The 21,430-nt window shown below is 46.8% G+C and overlaps 1 protein-coding gene across 1 annotated transcript in view; it reads right to left on the reverse strand.

Annotated features, from left to right (window-relative positions):
* Positions 1-10,196, reverse strand: part of PCSK6 (proprotein convertase subtilisin/kexin type 6) — a 390,964-nt gene extending 380,768 nt beyond the window's left edge. The window contains exon 1 of the mRNA XM_075346016.1: positions 9,927-10,196. Within this exon, the coding sequence (XP_075202131.1) occupies positions 9,927-10,088 (162 nt within the window). The 5' untranslated portion in view covers positions 10,089-10,196. The remainder of the gene's footprint in view (positions 1-9,926) is intronic.
* Between the last annotated feature and the right edge of the window lie 11,234 nt (positions 10,197-21,430).

The raw sequence follows: 21,430 nt of genomic DNA on the forward strand, positions 1-21,430 counted from the left end.
TCCACACTGCATAGAAGCATTCCTTCCTCAAGGAAAATATCGTCAATTTTTTTCAAAAAAATCTGTCGTGTCCCCCAGATACGAGTTTAATGAGATGACAAACGGCCGTAAGATTTTATCCACGTAAACACTTAATTTCTCGGTAAGGCTACCCACACCTGACACAATCGGGCGACCCTTCAAAGGGGACAGCCCCTTGTGAATTTTGGGCAAAGTGTAGAAAGTTGCCATTACTGGAAAAGGGGGAAAAAGGTAATCATACTCATTTTTATCAATGATACCATCTTTCAAGGCTTCTGCCAAGAGACTCTTCAGTTCGTCCCTAAACACTGGGATAGGGTTAGACAAAAGGCGGGTATAACAATCTTCATCCTTTAGAATATCCCAACAAAGATTTCTATACATCTGGGTGTCCAGTATCACCACATTGCCCCCTTTGTCTGAGGGCTTGATGGTGATACTGGAGTCCTGTTCCAAGGCCCGAAGACTATCCATCTCGGCCTTTGTAAGATTAAATTTAACGCCCCAAGAGTTATAGCCTCTTTGAATGTCCTCAGTCACCAGGTTGACGAAAATGTCAACAACATCCACTAAGGAGGTGTTAGGCGGCATCCTATTACTCTTGTTTTTAAGGTTCGTAAATGGGCCTTCACCATAGTCATTGGGATTTCTATCATCAAGATGAAAAAGGAGACGTACGTCCTGTAAAAGATCTTCAGAGATACCTAGCTCATTAGCAGATTTCTCTGCTTCCCTACCATGAAAAATCTTCCATTTAAGGAGTCTAGCAAAGAGATGTAAATCCTTGATAGCTCCGAATTCCTCAAAATTAGAAGTAGGTACAAACGAAAGTCCCTTGTTTAAAACCTGTAGCTCTGTTGCATTCAAGATGGAGGATAAATTAACTATCTGAGGAGCCCTCATGACTGCGGATGTTGCTGATTCTTGCTTCTCAGATAATACTGGCTGTCTAAAAAACCACCCCTTCCTGAGGCCTGTGCTGACCCTCGTCTGGATCTGCCCCTACCGCCGGATTTCTTAAAACGCTGCTGTGGACGAAAATTATTATTACCGCCCTCACCGTCAGACAATTCAGCATCCGTGGATGAGATATCGGTGTCATTAGTTCTCACCCCACGGTTATTGGTGTATACATAGACTCTGTTATCTTTGAAATCTTGTAAATCTCTGATAAAGAATCTATGTTTACGTTCCTTTAGCTTGTACTGGAACTTTTCAACAACCCCTTGAAGGGCTAATTCTTAAGTCTGAAACTCCGCCTCCCCAGAGAATTTCTTGGTAATCTCAATATTTTCTTTTAGTGATTCCTCAAGACTAACCAGATTTTTCTTCTCCTCCTCTAGCAGTAGTCGCATAAGTTTAAGAGAGCTCTCAGTGTATCTCATACCCACTGAGAATTCAGAACTCCACCACACACACACACACACACACACACACACACACACACACACACACACCTCTACTCATCCTCCCACCCCCACGTGATAACACATTCACCCGACATGACTCCTCCCCCCTCTCCTCTCGCTCCTGGTGCCGACCCCGCACACAGCTGCAGGATGACAAGCATACCCTCCTTTACTTCTCATGCTGGGCTGAGACGTGCAGTAGTCACCGCCCACAGCCCAGTCACTCAGGATCAGAGGCGGCTGAAGCTGCTGATGTCATGTCAACTTCCGGGCTCTGAAAGTTGACGTTACATTAGTGGATACCAGAGGCCACAGCACCCAGGGGTCATGTGATTGGCACTGAGCGAGCAGGGTCGCGCCACTCAGTGCCAGAACTAAGAATTATTGTTGTTACCTATGTTTTGTCAAAGACATATGTTTATATCTTTTTGTGTGTATTAAAACAAAAATCAGAGGGGAAAAAAAAAGCAAAGTGGACATAGTGTCACACAAAACTCCAAAAATGGGCTGGACAAAATTGTTGGCACCCTTAACTATCAACAAGCATCTTACACCTCATCTGGAATTCTGGACCACTCCTGCAAACTGCTCCAGGTCTCATATTTGAAGGCACCTTCTCACCTTCGGAAAATGAGGACAAAATCCCTGTGGTGAGTATTACGATGTACTTGCATTTGAGTGATAAACAAACACTTCCAGCAGCGTGGACAATGCAGGTTATCTCAAATTAGGCCTTCATTCAGCGTACTGAGTTGCTTTGTTCACAGAGAATTAGGCCATGTGCGCACGTTGCGTTTTTTCCCGCGGAAACGCTGCGTTTTGAACTGCAGCGTAACTGCATGCGTTCTGCATCCCCAGCAAAGTCTATGAGAAAGCCGAAAATTCAATGCACACTCTGCATTTCTAAACGCAACGTTTTAGATGCCCAAAATCGCTGCGAAAAAAAAAAAAGCAGCATGTCACTTTTGTGCGGTGTAGCTGTGTTCTCCACCCATTGAAATCAATGATGTGGGTCAGAACGCAACCAAAATGCACTTGGACTGCATTTTTGTTGCGTTCCGCATGCTTTAAACGTAAGTCTTTTCAGTCTCTCTCTGTCAATGTCGGTCAATCTTTGTCTGTGGATGTCGATGAATCGCCCTCTGTCAGTTGGTCGCTCTGTCTGTGTGTGTCTCTCTGTGTCGGTCAGTCCCCCCCCCCCCCCCTCTAATACTCACCGTTCCCCGATCACCGGGGCTGCATGGCGTTCACACTGCTCCGGCGGCTTTTCCTCTTTTGAAAATGCCGGCCGCTCATTATTCAATCTCTTATTCCCTGCTTTCCCCGCCCACCGGCGCCTATGATTGGTTGCAGTCAGACACACCCCCACGCTGAGTGACAGCTGTCTCACTGCAACCAATTACAGCCGCAGGTGGGCGGGTCTATATCGTGCAGTAAAATAATTAAAAAAAAAAGAAAACAAAAACGTGCAGTCCCCCCCAATTTTGATACCAGCCAAGATAAAGCCACACGGCTGAAGGCTGGTATTCTCAGGATGGGGAGCACCATGTTATGGGGAGCCCCCCAGCCTAACTATCAGCCAGGAGCCGCCCGGAATTGCCACATCTATTACATGCGACAGTCCCAGGACTTTACCCGGCTAATCCCGAATTGCCCTGGTGCGGTGGCAATCGGGGTAATAAAGGGGTTAATGGCAGCAGCCCATAGCTGCCACTAAGTCCTAGGTTAATCATGACAGGCGTCTCCCCGAGATACCTTCCATAATTAACCTGTTAGTGAAAGTAAATAAACACATACACCCGAAAAACATCATTTATTTGGAATAAAATACAAAAAAAAAAAACATCCTCTTTCACCACTATTAAAATCCCCAAATACCCCTCCAGGTCCAGCGTAATCCAGAGGTCCCGCGACGCATCCAGCTCTGCTACATAAAGCAGACAGGAGCGGCCGTAGAACACCGCCGCCCTGTGAGCTCCACGCAGCAACTGAAGTGAATCGCGCTGTCAGCGGGGACGTCACTGAGGTAATGCCGGTGTGTGTGCGCGGGGATAATGAGGGCTGTAGTGTCGGGATGTGTGCGGGGATGTCGGCGGGAATGTAGGGATGTGTGCGGTGATGTAAGCGGTAATGTCGCGATGTGTGCGGTGAAGATGATAATCAGGACGCCACACACAGACAGAGCTGCAGTATGACAATGAAGTCGGGTGCAGTTCACCAGAGTTCATTCTCATCGCGCGACTGTCTGTGTCGGCTGTCAGCCGGCATGTAGCAGAGATGAATTGCCGGGGGAACGCACTGTCAAAATGCATCCAAAACGCATGGAAAAAGCATCCAAAATGCATGCATTTTATTTTATAAACGCAGTGTCCAGTCTGCCAGGGGGTGCGTTCTTTTCTACACTGCAAAGAACGCAACGTGCGCACATAGCCTTAAAAAATAAATTCGTACCAAACACTGACTTTCCAAAACAGAGTTTGGAGTTCTGGTGCTTTATGTATGCAAACCACTTGTACGAGCAGTGCTGTGCTCGGGTACACTCGTTGCTCAGACCAGTGTGAGCCGCCTGCAGTATTTGACTCGCACTGGGGGTAACAACAGCATGATCGGAGGTAGTATGCTCAAAAAAAACCAAAAACAGGAAAGGAAAACGCTACCCACAGATGTGATCTGTTTATGGCTGGCTGCATGTGGATAGAGGTCTGAACTGCCCAATTAGTGACTTATGTTGGGGTTGAGGTCAAGTTCATGTCCCAAACCGAATGTCCAAGGGTTCGCTCACCTCTACTCAGAAGAGAAGGAGCATTATTTGACTTTGGGTACGAAAAATTAGCTAGAAAGGATAGCGGACTTCATGTTGCGTTTGCAGAGCCCCTGGTTAACTTAAAATGGAGAAACCCCAGACATGTCACCCCATTTTGGAAACTAGACCCCTTCAGGAATTTATCTAGATGTGTGGTTAGCACCTTGAATCCCCAAGTTGCTTCACAAAATTTTATGCAAAACAAGAATGCTGCAGAGACACCATCACGTTTCTCAACGCTGGCAGGAAACTAGCCAGGTCTTTCACCGGGAAGGAACAACCACGGGAAGGGCAGTCTCCAGTCAAGGAAACCGCATATACAAAAACATGGTATCCATCCACAGACAGCTGTTTCGGGGTATTTGCCCCTCATCAGTGTGGAGTAGGAAACTGGCTAGTGGGAGCAATGCCTAGTAGAAGACTACATAGGTAAGGATGGTTTACCTCGGGGAGATCAACATCCAACACCGCGGAGACACCATCACGTGTTTCTCAATGCAGTGACACTAGAACACAATTCTATAACTCTGAGCTGACAAAATAAATACATAAATAAAAATACCGTGCATGTAATCAGAAACTGCTGTTCAGGCACAGTGCAAAGCTCAGAATGGTAGAAGCGCCATATTATAGTGTAAATTTTTCTGTTATGGTTTGCGGGTGTCATGTCACATTAGCAGAGCCCCTGAGGTGCCAGAACAGCAGAACCCTCGACAAGTGACCCCATTTTACAAATTGCACCTCTCCGTTAATAGGGGTGCAGTGATCATATTGACACCACAGATGTCATAAGATTTTAGATCATTGGGCTGTGAAAAAAAAAAAAAAACATTACATTTTACCACAAAAATGTTTTAGCCTCAGATTTTACATTTTCACATGGGTAAAAATGGCACCAAAATGATTCACACAATTTCTGCTGCGTGTGGCATTACCCCATATCTGACTGTACAGTACTGCTTAGCCACACTGAGAATCATGAGGGAAGAAGCATCATTTGACACTCGAGCAAATTTTCGTAGAAAAGTTTGCCGACTCCATATACAGAGCCCCTTAGTGCCAGAAGAGCAGAATCCCCCTCTAATTGACCGTATTTGGGAAATTACACCCCTCTGGGACTTTATCTAGAGGTATAGTAACAACTTTGCCTCCATTGGTGTTTTCCAGGAACAAAATAAGCAGTGGAAGTTGGTGAGTAAAAATTGCAAATCTGCCATTTAAGTGCCCAGTACATTGTAGTGCCCAGCTTGTGCTTCTGAAGATATGGACCCCATAAATGATGCAAGCTCTTATTGCTACAGCACTAACAGACATGTGGATGCTAAGGTTTAGGTACACAGGCTCAGAAAAGAGGGGGACATTTGGATTTGGGAGCAAAGCATTAGATGGAATTCTTTTAGGGGGTTAGCAGCCATATTACTTTTCCATATTTTTTAGGTTTTGCTACTTTTACACCACAAAAACTAATTTTATACAAACAAAAAAATTGTTTTTGGATTGCTGTATTCTGAGAGCTATAGCATTATTTTTTTGCTGACGGAGCAGTATGGCGGATTTTTTTTTTTTGCGAGCCAAGATGATTTCAGATATATTTTTATTTACATGCGACTTTTCAATAGCGTTTAATCCACTTTTTTTCAGCTGAATGATGGAAAAAAAAAAAAAAAACACGTTGCCACTTTTTTCTTTTTAACAGTGTTTATTGAAGGGGACAGTTTTATAGGTTGGTTTCTCCCGGACAATGCAATTTTGTTTTTACATATACTTATTTATTGACTTTTTCGTTATTTATTTGGGGATTTATTTTTTTTTTTTTTAAAAAAACCTTTTTTTGTTTAGCCCATATATGGGACATTCTGTTTTATTTCCCCGATTGCTGGTACTGCATACAGTATTTCAATGAACAAGCATGGCAATACATTATACCTGTCAGTGCTGCACTAACTGAAGCCTCTTAGACCATGCTCCTAAGAGTAGCATGGTAGCTGGCTGACCCGGAGGTAGCTGTGACAACCTCGGGGATTGCCACGGCAATGATCAGGCCCCCGTGATCACATCACAAGGTCCCAATTGGATGGGAGAGGGAGTGCACTGCAAAATGCTCTGATCGCTATTGATTGCGGCATTTAGGGGGTTAAACAGCCAGGGTGGAGTGGGAAACGTCCCTGGCTGTGATAGCCAGAGCTTGGCTACCATATATGCTGAGCTCCCAGCAGCGATCATGCAGGCCACAGCTGCTGTGCCCACGCGATCACTGACGTAAATTTACATCATACATCGTGGACCTCTGGTCGACCATGACGTAAACTTAAAAGGGTGGTTCACCCATATTTTTTATTGTCTAGTTCGATATTATATTGAGAAACAAAGTTTCTCTCAAATACCTTGTGTTGGCAATAGTGTATTTGAGAGAAACATTGTTTCTCAATATAATCTCGATCTAGACAAAAAAATATGGGTGAACCACCCCCTTTAAGTCAAAGGTCAGTAAGGGATTAAAGGTAATGGAAGAAGGAGATCTCCATGGGCCGAAGTGAGTATCCTGGGCAGAAGTTCCCTAAGCATCAAGGAGCTTCACCCCGAGTCCGGCCATATTGTCAAACCCACTCCTCTATGAGGAGAATTAGACGTGGAACTGAAATAGTCTCTCCAGGGAGGAAGGCGACAAACTCTAGTGCCACTAATTGAAAGTACCAATCCTAAAAGTCAAAAGTGGCCCTCTAACGAGTCTTTTCATATGACTTTGGATTTATAACGTGCCAGGGCGCGAAAGAACAGCACCTTGCCCACAACTACCACCCTGTGCCACGTTACTGCTGTGTCTGCCATCTCCAGACGTGAACCCCATTGAAAACCTCTGGAATGTAATCAACAGGAAGATGGATAGTCACAAGCCATCAAACAAAGAAGAACTGCTTAAAGTTTTGCACCAGGTCACCCCAAAAGCAGTATGAAAGACTGGTGGAAAGCATGCCAAGACGCATGAAAGCTATGATTAAAAATCATGGTTATTGCACAAAATATTGATTTCTGATCTCTTCCTGAGGTAAAACATTAGTATTGTTGTTTCTAAATGATTATGAACTTGTTTTCTTTGCATTATTTGAGGTCTGAAAGCAATGCATTTTTTTCGTAATTTTGCCCATTTCTCATTTTCAGAAAATAAATACAAAATGTATTGCTTGGAAATTTGGAGACATGTCAGTAGTTTATAGAATAAAAGAACAAGTTATATAATTTTGAGCAAAATGCATACACACACACAGGTAGATATCTCTATCTCCACACAGACATACATGTAATCGACATATCTCTATGGCTGGGGTGGTGATTTTATTTCAGCTCTGGCGTGGCATCATTCATGTAAGTTCCCTGCCCGTGTGATATACCGGTACTTATCAGCCATCATCTTCAGCTCTGTTGCAGCTCTGGTCCCACGTCGCCATCTTGTGACCACAGATTCTGAATGACTGAAGTCAGTGCTAACAGTCACAAGTTCTCAATGTAAGTCAATGAGAGCCTGAAAGAGGCATCCATAGACTTCCATTGAGAAATGACCTCTGACTCGCCCAGTGAACACTGACGTGATGGGGCAGGTCACAGACAGCAGAAGATGGCCGGAGTAGTACCGAGAATAGAAGAAGACTGTGGCTGGTAAGTATATTTCTTGGAGCACTTGCCTTACTGGTACACCAATGGTGAAATTAAACAAATGCCATAGGGGTGCTTTAAAAAAAATCAATTCGCACCCCCTGAAAATAAGCCCTAGCACATCTTTTTGAGGAAAAACATACAAGACCCAGTCTTATTTTTGGGGAAACCTGGTACCTGCATGTTCTGCCTGGCGCCGATCTCTGCTGGCACAGAGCAGTTTCGGAGCACTCCTGCGGCTTGCTCAGACGACCCGTCTACAGCAGCCAGTTTTCAGCTTTGTTTTGTTGAAGGGACGTCTCTGCCGAGGTCACAATGATTGGCAGCCGGCTCCCCAATGCCTCGCTGTAGGGAACTGATTGTCAACCCGCATGATATCAGCAGTAATGCCTCGATAAACATAGCTGGGATGATTTGGGAAATCTGCAGCCGCAGGGGTTGGACCCGATCGCCCTTAAGGTCCCGTCTAACTCTACCATTCTGCGATTGTATGATAGAGTAGGAGAGAAGCTGCTCTATGGGTGCGAGGTCAAGTGAAGCAGCAGAATCTCTGGCAGGAGCTGTCTGATGGCACTGAGCCGGCAGACACTGGTGGCACCGGGCAGCACAGGCAGGTGGTTGGCAACTACCTAACAAAGATCATAGCCCCATATCAAGAAATCAGCAAAGTCCCGGATAATCAGTCTATGTATAAACTCATCAACTCAGCCGGTGCCGTGAAATGCTGCGGATTATAGTTGTGTAAAATCTGCAGTAAATGTGAGGAGTGAAACGCATCAAATCAATCACAATCTGCAATCAATGCATGAGTTCACAGAATATGCACCTTATTCCTGTGGGTACAATATGGAAAAGCTGTGGGGTCAAATCCATATAAATCAGCCCTAAACAGAGTGACCAGCCAGAGAAGAGAGAATCCGGAGCAGAAATCAAAGTGAGGCAGTGATCCTACAGCAAAGCCCACACACGTGAATGGGCACAGAGTGAGCACATATACAACCAGATTGTGCCAGCCTCATGACAATATCTGACCCCATGATGGACAGTGCCAGTCACTACGATGAGCATCAACGGAGCAGAGATGGCAGAGGACTGCGGGCACAGGTAGGGCAGGAGGCTGCGAGGGGCACACAGGTGGGGCAGGAGGCTGCGAGGGGCACACAGGTGGGGCAGGAGGCTGCGAGGGGCACACAGGTGGGGCAGGAGGCTGCGAGGGGCACACAGGTGGGGCAGGAGGCTGCGAGGGGCACACAGGTGGGGCAGGAGGCTGCGAGGGGCACAGAGGCTGCGGGGGGCACCACACACGTGGGGCAGGAGGCTGCGGGGGGCACCACACACGTGGGGCAGGAGGCTGCGGGGGGCACCACACACGTGGGGCACCACACACATGGGGCAGGAGGCTGCGGGGGGCACCACACAGGTGGGGCAGGAGGCTGCGGGGGGGCACACAGGTGGGGCAGGAGGCTGCGGGGGGGCACACAGGTGGGGCAGGAGGCTGCGGGGGGGCACACAGGTGGGGCAGGAGGCTGCGGGGGGGCACATCTGTACAAGGCTTTTCTTGCCATTGATAAAAGCTCCACTATCCTGACAGTCACATACAAGTGCGGACAGTGGCAGAGGTCCCCGGCACCGGCAGAATATTGAGGTCACAGCCGGTGTCGCACTGTTTCGCTCTTCATCACTTTCCCATATAAAATCTGCCCAAACCAAACCCAACATCAGCTCCTCACCGGGATCTACTGGCCGAGATCCACGGGATCCCTCAGCTAAGAATAACCCCTACATACAGGGTTAACAGACATGACCGCGACAGAAAACCCAACAACTGGCCAGAAGTGACGGAAACCGGAGAGAGAACAGACCCGCGGTCACACACCAACACAAGTCTGCGCGACATTTGCCAGTGCACAGGTCAGGAGCGCACACGGCCGGGGCAGGTGCGACACTTCCATCAGGCACGGAGGTGTCGCACAGATGAGACAGGACAGAGGGGAAGTTCAGGACACAGTACGGGCGCAGCACGCACACGGCGCGGGACCCACCTGCCCCATGTTCAGGTAGCCGTATTTGGTAGCCAGCTCCGCCGCTTTCTCGGGTCCTCCGGGCACTCGCACAGCCCAATGGTTGGAGTAGACGTGGCGGGGAATGGGCGCCACACAGCCGGTCAGCAGGAGGAGCAGGAGCGGAGCGGTGAAGGACAGCATGTTGGAGTCACCGGGAGGCGGCAGGTCCGATGCCCGCTCACACGGAGCCAGGCGGCCGTACACTGAGGAACTCCCGGCTCTACATCTGCGGGACGCCGCGCTCCGCCGCCTACTATTTGTCAACTCGTCACCCAATCAGGAGCCAGACCTGTACACGGTGCGATGAGAGGGCGGGGCTATGGAAGAGGGCGTGTCCTGGACAGCGTGTGTGGGCGGAGGCTTGTGGCTGTGGCGGGAGCACGTGACTTCATTCATAAAAGTGTGCGCGAGCTGGAGAGCGTGTGGAGCAGACCGCAGGCGGGCGGGAGAAAGTGCTTGTGACTTTGCGGCCAATGGGAAACGCTTTACACGCGGGACTGGCCAATCAGAAAGCTGCAACATCAGTGCACGAGGAAAAACTGCAAAAACTCTTCAGAACCGTGTAGGACTTTGTTCCCATGAAGAGATTGAATGTCGCAGAATTTCTGCACTTATTTAGGTTACTCGCATTGTTTTCATGTTTTCTTTTTTGGTTACATGCAGTTTTATTGCATTGTTTTTACTGCAGTTTTTTGTCTCTTGTTGGTTTTTCATGTTTTTTTATATAAAGTTGCTTTGTTTTTGACACTTGGTGATATTTGGTTTTGACAAAACTTTATTGATAAACTTATGTGCAGATTACATTATGTTTTGGTCATTTATTGCAGCAGAAATCCACTTAAAAGACTTGTGCATTTTTTACCTGCTTCGTTTCTGCATCTGATGCAACTCTATGGGGAAAATCTGCACAGAAAACTCAGCGTACCCGGGAGACACTAGACACTAGACGTGGTGCCAGTGGCCAGGGCCGGCTCCAGGATTTTGTGGGCCCTGGGCGAAAGAGTCTCAGTGGGCCCCATCCACACATAGACATGCACAGATACATACACATACAGGCATACGTACACATATATATTTAAAGGGAAATTCACAAAAACATATAATTATTCATAAATCTAGACACAGTCATATACACTGACATACATAGATACACATCATACATACACACACAGACACATTAGAGATATTTCTAATATAGGGAAGCCGGCAACAGCCTCATTTACCTCCCCCGCTTGTCTCCATTCAGCTCCTCCTGGGCATGTGTCTGTGCCACGCTGATTGGTGGCCGTCACTAACAGACATGGCCGCACATAGAGAACACTGACACTGCTGTATATACATCACAAGAGAGGCTGGGGACATACACATTACTGGGGCTCATACATATTACTGAGGAAAGGGGTATACAGCAATGGGGGTTATACAGCTCTAGAGGGGGGCAGTGGCTCTGGGGTGGGGGGACAAAAAGCTCTGAGGTGGGAGGTTACATACAGCTCTGGGGTTATACAGCTCTGGGGTGGTGGGGGGGGACATACAGCACCGGGGTGGAGGGGACATACAACTCTGGGGTTATAGTAGTATGCAGCCCCCATATTCCTCCATATAGTGTTATGAAGTCCCCATAGTCCTCTATATAGTATTATGTAGCCCCCATGTAGCATTATGCAGGCCCCCATATTTCACTATACAGCCCCCATATGGCACTATGCAGCCCCCATATGGCACTATGCAGCCCACATATGGCACTATGTAACCCCCATATGGCACTATGTAACCCCCATATGGCACTATGCAACCCCCATATGGCACTGTGCAACCCCCATATGGCACTATGCAACCCCCATATGGCACTATGCAACCCCATATAACATTAAGCACTCCCCATATAGCACAATGCAGACCCATATAGCATTAGGCACCCTCATGTAGTATACAGTCCCCATATAGCACAATGCCGACCCATATAGCATTAGGCACCTTCATGTAGTATACATACCCCATATAGCACAATGCAGACCCATATAGCATTAGGCACCCTTATGTAATGTACAGCCCACATATAGCAGAATGCAGACCCAGATAGCATTAGGCACCTTCATGTAGTATACAGCCCCTATATAGCACAATGCAGACCCAGATAGCATTAGGCACCCTCATGTAGTGCACAGCCCCTATATAGCACAATGCAGACCCAGATAGTATTAGGCACCTTCATGTAGTATACAGCCCCTATATAGCACAATGCAGACCCAGATAGCATTAGGCACCCTCATGTAGTGCACAGCCCCTATATAGCACAATGCAGACCCAGATAGTATTAGGCACCTTCATGTAGTATACAGCCCCCTATAGCACAGTACAGACCCAGATAGTATTAGGCACCTTCATGTAGTATACAGCCCCACATAGCACAGTACAGACCCAGATAGTATTAGGCACCTTCATGTAGTATACAGCCCCATATAGCACAGTACAGACCCAGATAGCATTAGGCACCTTCATGTAGTGCACAACCCATATATAGCACAGTGCAGATCCAGATAGCATTAAGGCACCCTCATGCAATATACAGCCCCATATAGCACTGTTCATACCCAGACAGCATTAGGCACCTTCATGTAGAATACAGCCCGTATATAGCACAGTGTAGACCCAGAGAGCATTAGGCACCTTCATGTAGTTTACAGCCCCATAGTCGTCTGGCCACAGTGACTAGTATATACTCACTTCTCCTCGTTCCCCCGCTGCTCCGGTCTCCTCGGCGTATCCACTGCTGTCGCTCTGACCTCACTGCAGGCGAGCGATGGTGATGTCACCGCACTCCGCTGCAGAGCTGTCAGAGCGTCGACAGTCACAGCGGGGAGAATGATAAGAGAGGGAGCGCGCCGCTCCGTCTCTCATCATTGCTTTTAATTGTATCGGCACCTGCGATGCTGATACAATTGAAAGTGCGATCCTCAGCGGGGGGTGGAGGCTGGTGACAGCGCAGGCACCGGGCCCCCCTGAGTAGCGGTGCACCACTCCTGCCACCGCGAGTGGGCCCCCCCGGCAGCAAGGGCCCCGGCATTTGACCGGGTTTGCCGGGTGCTGGCGCCGGTCCTGCCAGTGGCGTAGCTAAGGGTTCAGCTCGGGAAAGGGGGGCAAAACATCTTAGTGGGCCCCTAACCAGGTAACCATGATAACTACGGTGGCACAAACTAATTGTGGGTATAGGGGAATCTCAGCAGATGACACTGATATTACTACTACATAGTGACCATATAGTGGTATCAGTCCTGCAGCACATACAAAAGGTTACAGTGCAGTTATAGATGGTGACTCATAGCTGACGTTCTTTCGGATGGAATTGTTCACCTTTTCTGTCTTTTCCATCTGGCCCAGACCGACATGACAACTACTTCCAGCCACAACTCATCTGCAGAGATTACATCTAAGACACATGTGACGTCTCACGTGTCTAACACCGTCCCCATCTAATCCCAACCTGCACAAACTCCTCATCCTGCCGTCACACAATACTGAGCCGCTGATGCCATATGTGTCCCTATTACTGCACCTGCTGTGTGGCACAAAAATCGTGCTCCTCTTACTGCCCCACATAGTAATACCACCGCTGTGACCCCCACATACTAATGCCCCCACTGTGCCCTTTATATAGTAAAATGCTTCCTTTGTGCCCTCTAGATGGTAGAATTGCCTTTAGAAAATGTTGATGCCATGTATAAGTGCCCTAGAAAAGTGCCTACATTTTGCCCCTAGAATGTAATAATGCCCCCAGTGTGCCTTTGACGGTCACAATACCCTGAGTGCCCCTATAACAAAAATGTTTTTTAAGTGTCCACTTAACAGTTAATCCCTTAAAGACCGCTGGCAGTAAAATTATGTCCCAGCAGTTATAGTTTTATTCTCACCCGGCTTCCCGTGGGGGATCCGCGCACAAGTCAGCTGATTTGTACAGCTGACATGTATGCCTAGCAGGCATAAGCAGATCCGCGATCTGCCCGAACGTGTTAACCCCTTAAATTGCGCTGTCAAAATGTGACAGCGCCATTATAATCGCAGTTGCAGTTAAAGTTTATAGACCGCCCGACACCGGAAGTCACGTGACGTGATCACGTGGATCTGATGGTTGTCATGGTGGCACAGGGTCATGTGATGACTCCTGTAGTTCACATGACTCACTTCCTGTTTCACCCGGCCGAGAGCTGTGTGACACAGGAGATGAGCATATCTGGTGTTCACAGCTGTGTAGCTGTGATCAGCAGATATGGAAAAGTGATCAGATTGCTGATCCTTATAGTCCCCTAAGGGGACTATTAAAATTATAAAAAAAGTTTTAAAAAATTAAAAACAAATACAAAAACCTAAAAGTTCAAATCACCCCCCTTTTGCCCCATTGAAAATTAAAGGGATAAAAAATATACATATACACACGTTTGGTATCGCTGTGTTCAGAAATGCCCGGTCTATCAAAATATAAAATCAATTAATCTGATCAGTAAACAGCAAAGCGGCAAAAAAATTACAAACGCCAAAATTATTTTTTTTGGTCGGGGCAAATTTTGCGCAAAATGCAATAACAGGCGATCAAAACGTAGAATCTGCGTAAAAATGATACCACTAAAAACATCAGCTCGAGACACAAAAAATAAGCTATCAATGAGTCCCAGATCCCGAAAAATGAGAAAGCTACGGGTCACGGAATATGGTGCAAAACGTGCGACACTTTCTTGGACAAACTTCAGATTTATTTTTTTTAAACCCTTAGATAACAGTAAACCTATACATGCTTGGTGTCTACAAACTCACACCGATCTGAGGCATCACACCAACACATCAGTTATTCCATATAGTGAACACAATGAAGTTGGACCTTATCCTTTGTTGTTTCCCCTGTCTGTCGTACCTTCTCTTCATGTGGTTTTCGTGTAGCGGTGAGACTAGGGATTCTCATCTGCCAGCTCAACAGCTAGGGGTATCACAGGGCCTCCTAGGGTTTCAGGTATTCTGCTCGGCGAGAGGTGCGGAACCTGTATATTGCTAGGTGTGCAGAGTCCAGCTGCAGATGAGTGCAGGTAATGTCCCTTCATCCCCCTCCCTAGTGCCAGGGCCCACCATTGACAAGTGACCCCAGTATACCCTTTTTTTGTGGCGAAACCCCTTGTTTGTTGTGTCTTGCCACGCACCGGACCTTTCCCAAGTAAATGCATGCCAGCTGCAGTCCGCAGGCTGCAGCTGTCTGATTTACCTTAGCTGGCTGGCAAAAAAAAGAGGGACCCCATGTTTTTTTTGTTTTGTTGTTTTTTTTTAATTATGGATTTTGTGCCTAAATACAAGGCTATACACCAGAGGTCTCAAGCACGTGGCCCCCGAGGCTGCTTGTTGCGGCCCACAGACCTTGTGATGATCGCAGCTCTATGCCCTGGGCCGGCAGCACTTTACTACAGTGCCATCATTTGCGGTGCCACGCAGAGCAGCTGTTTGCCTTATACCAATGGCTGCTGCCCGCCAATCAGATGCAAGGAAATGACGTCGCTGTATGACGTCACCTCCTTGCATCTGATTGGCCGGCGGTAGCCATTGGTATAGTGCAGACAGCTCCTCTGCGGGCACTGCAAATTATTCCACTGTAGTAATGTCCTGCCGGCCCGGGGCATAGACCTGCGATCGTCACGGGGTCTGTGGGCCGCAACAAGCAGGTACGTGCTCACGATCAGGACCCACTGTGTCTTAGACATGGCGGGTCCTGACCTGCGAGGCCGCAAGTCTCCTCCTTAGGAGACCGCATCTGCCCGTGCCCGCGATCAGGGTTCAGAGCACTGTGGTCTCCTCGCTGTGTTCTTCCTAGGGAGGGCATGTGACTCCGCAGCATAAATTCACATGCTTAGTACACAAGATGACCAAAATGTAAGAAAAAGACAGGAAAACCAAAACATGGCACCTGTGAAAGCACACTCAGAGCATTAAACAAGAACTGGAGGACAAGGAGTAAAGTGCAAATATATTTAATATAAAGCAACTGGCACATGAGATTTCAGCGGCAAATCAGGCCGGCATTGTATAAGAGGTACAAGTACACATACAAATTAGTATAAAGCACAAATTGAGAAACTGACAGGCTGGGTCAGGAATCATAGCATAAAAAGGGGGGCACGGGCACCCTGTATACAAACAGCATGATACAGATTTTGAAAATTGTTACACATAGATGAGTCATAAAAACCAGCACTAATTGTAAGGCTATGTGTCCACGGTAGAATGTTGCTGCGGATTTTTCTACATGAAAATCCGCGGCTTTCCCGCAAAATCCGCACCTTTTCAAAGGTGCGGATTTGCCGCGGATTTACCGCGGAATTGCCGCGGATTTTGGTGCGTATTTTTTTTTTCCCAATTCTGAAGCCAAAATCCGGATCAAAATTCGCAACAATAATTGACATGTTGCAGATTTTTCCGGATCAAGATCCGCACCAAATCCGCTGCGGAAAAATCCGCAGCATGGGCACAGCATTTCCAAAAAGCCATAGAAATGGCTGGGAAGTGCCGCTGCTGCAGATTTTCGGGAAATCCGCGGCTTTTCCGCGAGAAATCCGCAGTAAAATCCGCGCATTTTCCACAGCGTGGGCACATAGCCTTACACATGGATAAGTCACTAAGTTCAATGATAAAAGTATGTGTACTCTGAAGTAACAGAGAATACATTGGGTATATGATAAACACACAACGTCACTAGTAAATATTGCTTTATAAAAGTGCTGGTAAAGCAGACTCTACAATGGTAGATTAACATGAGCAAACAGGATCAATGCTAAAGTAGAAAAAATTTAGCCCAAGTGGTACTAGGTGGATGCCAGTGGGCAGTTAGAATGAATAAAAAGACACCAGTACAGGGCAATAGCCCAGCCAGTTAGGTAAACATACCCATAAAGTGCAAATACAAGCCTGATAAAGCAGCAGAGAGGACCCCCTGGGAAGAGAGCCCCAACGTATACGTTTCACGATCGTTAGTGTATGATCATTTCATCAGGGGGAGGTGGAACGCTATGAAGCAGCCATGTGTATTTATACATGGCGCTCGCACGCTCCAGCCACTCCACCCCCACTGTGTCAGCGCGACCGGACCAATCGCGGCTGATACCCAGCGCTGTCAGACGTCAATGCCCCCAAAAGGTAGCGCGCATGCGCGGGAAACGGGGACGCGTCACCCGGAAACCGCGCATGCGCACAGGCGATAAAGACGCTGACAGAGCCGGGCCAGCAAGCCACTGATTCGGCCGCGCCGACAGGGGGAGGAGCAGCGGGAGCGAGCATGATAAACAAAAGGTAAATAGATACAAACAGTGTGACACAGGTGGATATAGTACATCAAAATAACATAACACAAATTTTTCAATATTGTTTAAGATGTCCCAGCCGTGGCACACAAACAGGAGGTAATAAGATATATAATATCTCCATGTCCATCAATCAATGTCACGAGTGTAGTTCCACAGAAGTGCCAGCAGAAAAGGGGATTATAAAAGTGAATCTGAAAATAGAAATATACAAAAAAGTGAAATTAAAAACAAGGCACAAAAACCAAAGAGATAAAAGAAGAGGGCAATTATCGCAAGAAAGGCGCAAAACTCAGATGCTCATTAAGCCCCCTTGGGGATAAAGTTCCCAGAGTATAAATCCAGCGTGTTTCACGCTGGGCAAGTATTTTGCATACAATTCCACCCCTTGCCCCCCCATGTATGACATCAATGCCCCTGATTCTCAGGGACGTTGGGTCAAAGTCATGGAAAGCATGAAAATGGCGAGGGAGGGTTTTTAGGGTGGAAGTGTCAACTACTGTCCGGGCGGCAGCAATGTCCCTCACATGCTCCCTCACGCATCTGCGCAGTTCCCTACTAGTAAGGCCCACATATATCATGTTGCACCCGCACGTGGCATAATATACCACATTGTTGGTGCCACACGATACATAGTGACGTATATCAAAACTGCGCAGACCATTAGCAGAGGTGAAGGAGAAATGCGAAGGACACTGCTGCAGGCCAAACAGTGGTCACAAGGGAAACAACCCCTAAGGGGAGTACCAAGGTCCAGAAAAGTAGTGGGTCGGTTTGGAACATAATGGCTCCGTACGAGCATGTCACGTAAATTCCGCCATTAGGGGGCTTTTGGGTAGAAGGTCACATAGGGTAGAGTCAGAAAGGAGAACATTACAGTGCCTGCTCAAGATAGAACGCATATTGGACCACTCATGATTGTAAGTAGAAATAAAATGGATTTGGCCAGGAACTGAGGAACTCAGCATAAATTCACATGCTGCGGCCTCTGCAAGCCGCACCGCAGGTCAGTTTTCACTGCGGGCCACACAAGCACAGTGGACATGGGATTTTTAGAAATCTCATCCACTGCTTGTACTGTACATCGCAGCGTTTTGGACGCAGCTGAAACATGCTGCATCCAAAATGCTGCAAACACTGATCATGGGCAGACAGGAAACGGAGGAAAGGTGAGGAAATTTTTTTTTTTTTGCGTATTACTAAAGGATAGCCACAATACCACAAGGATGAGCAAATACTGCAGGACACAATAATGCAGGGCACAAGGATGAGCACAATGGTACAAGCAAGGGCACAATACTACAGGGCACAATACTACAGGACACAATACTACAAGGATGGGCACAATACTACAGGGCAGAATACTACAGGACACAATACTACAGGACACAATACTATAAGGATGGGCACAATACTACAGGGCACAATACTACAGGACACAATACTACAAGGATGGGCACAATACTACCGGGCACAATACTACAGGGCACAATACTACAAGGATGGGCACAATACTACAGGACACAAAACTACAAGGATGGGCACAATACTACAGGACACAATACTACAAGGATGGGCACAATACTACCGGGCACAATACTACAGGGCACAATACTACAAGGATGAGAACAATACTACAGGGCACAATACTACAGGACACAATACAACTACAATGATGGGCACAATACTACTGGGCACAAAGCTACAGGGCACAATACTACAAGGATGGGCACAATACTACAGGGCACACTACTACAAGGATGGGCACAATACTACAGGGCATAATACTACAAGGATGGGCACAATACTACTGGGCACAACATTACAAAGATGGGCACAATACCACAAGGATGAGAACAATACTACTGGGCACAATATTACAAGGATGAGCACAATAGTACAGGGCATAATATTACAAGGATGGGCCCAATACTACTGGGCACAATATTACAAAGATGGGCACAATATTATAAGGATAAGCATAATACCACAAGGATGAGCACAAAACTACAAGGCACAATACTACAAGGATGAACATAATACTACTGGGCACAATACCACAAGGATGAGCACAATACTACCGGGCACAATACTACAGGGCACAATACTACAAGGATGAGAACAATACTACAGGGCACAATACTACAGGACACAATACAACTACAATGATGGGCACAATACTACTGGGCACAAAGCTACAGGGCACAATACTACAAGGATGGGCACAATACTACAGGGCACACTACTACAAGGATGGGCACAATACTACAGGGCATAATACTACAAGGATGGGCACAATACTACTGGGCACAACATTACAAAGATGGGCACAATACCACAAGGATGAGAACAATACTACTGGGCACAATATTACAAGGATGAGCACAATAGTACAGGGCATAATATTACAAGGATGGGCCCAATACTACTGGGCACAATATTACAAAGATGGGCACAATATTATAAGGATAAGCATAATACCACAAGGATAAGCACAAAACTACAAGGCACAATACTACAAGGATGAACATAATACTACTGGGCACAATACCACAAGGATGAGCACAATACTACTGGACACAATACTACAACGATGGGCACAATACTACAAGGCACAATACTACAAGTATGAGCACAATGCTACAAGGATGTGCACAATAGTACTGGGCACAATACCACAAGGATAGGCACAATACTACAAGGATGAACACAATACTACTGGGCACAATACTACAATGATGGGCACAATATCACAAGGATGAGCAGCATGCTGTGATTTTCCCATACAGAAGTTTGCAGAGTAAAAACTAGCAGATGTGCTCTGCTCTATTGTTTAACATTGGTGTGAGTGCAATGTGATTTTTTTTTCCGCATTGCATTTGCAGATTTTACACGAAGATGTGAGTGAACCCTTAGAGATAGTAGTAGAGAGGGGGTTGTACACAGATCTTTACAGTATGGAGAGGAAGAAAGCAACTAAAGTATCAAGGAGGGCAGAGAAAACTATAGAAAAAGAGGAAAGTATGAAGAGAAAATAAGTGCAGGATAGAAACTGCTGATATATGTTCAAATGAAGACACTAGTACCCTAGATGAACACAGGGCTCACTTCTAGCCTATATTATTGGGGGAGAAACTCCACAAGAGAAAAATCTGTAACTTGAGACAGGCTGCAAACTGCATATCAGGGGATCTGAAAATATGTAAATGAACAATGATTTAGACTAAGACATAGTACTATTTTATTATTTAAAGGTAATAACTAAAATATGCGAAAATATTTTTTTTGTCAAAGGTTTTCACAGCCTGTAACAAATGTTAAGTTTTTACTCTTGCCCTTCTCCCTTTTTTTTATCTTTGGGCTATACAAGGTAAGTTCCTTAAAATTCTCCATCAGGCACGGCTGATCTGACACACACAGCTCAATTAGTTTAATTTCTCTCTCCTCTCCAAATTATCAAAACATCTTCCCCCTTAGACGGGCTTTGCACATTACGACATCGCAAGCCGATGCTGCAATGTCGAGTGCGATAGTGCCCGCCCCCGTCGCAGCAGCAATATCTTGTGATAGCTGGCGTAGCGAACATTATCGCTATGCCAGCTTCACATGCACTCACCTGCCCTGCGACCGTCTCTCTGGCCGGCGACCCGCCTCCTTACTAAGGGTGCGGGTCGTGCGGCGTCATAGCGACGTCACACGGCAGGCGGCCAAAAGCGGCGGAGGGGCGGAGATGAGCAGGATGTAAACATCCCGTCCACCTCCTTCCTTCTCATTGCAGCCGGGAGGCAGGTAGGTGATGTTCCTCGCTCCTGCGGCTTCATACACAGCGATGTGTGGTGCTGCAGGAATGAGGAACTACATCGTAACTGTCTCTGCACCGGCATTATGGAAATGTTGGAGAATACACCGATGATACGATAACGACGCTTTTGTGCTCGTTAATCGTATCATCTAGGATTTACACACTACGACATCGCAAGTGATGCCGGATGTGCGTCACTTTCGATTTGACCCCACCGATATCGCACCTGCGATGTCCTAGTGTGCAAAGCCGCCCTTAGACCTCCTGGGAAACAGATATGACCTTTGTGGCTTCTCAGGCTCACTGCGCCTGAACACATCTTACATTGGGAGATTAGTATTTTTTTTTAT

This window comes from Anomaloglossus baeobatrachus, chromosome 4 (assembly GCF_048569485.1).
Source record: "Anomaloglossus baeobatrachus isolate aAnoBae1 chromosome 4, aAnoBae1.hap1, whole genome shotgun sequence".
NCBI classification, from domain to species: Eukaryota; Metazoa; Chordata; class Amphibia; order Anura; family Aromobatidae; genus Anomaloglossus; species Anomaloglossus baeobatrachus.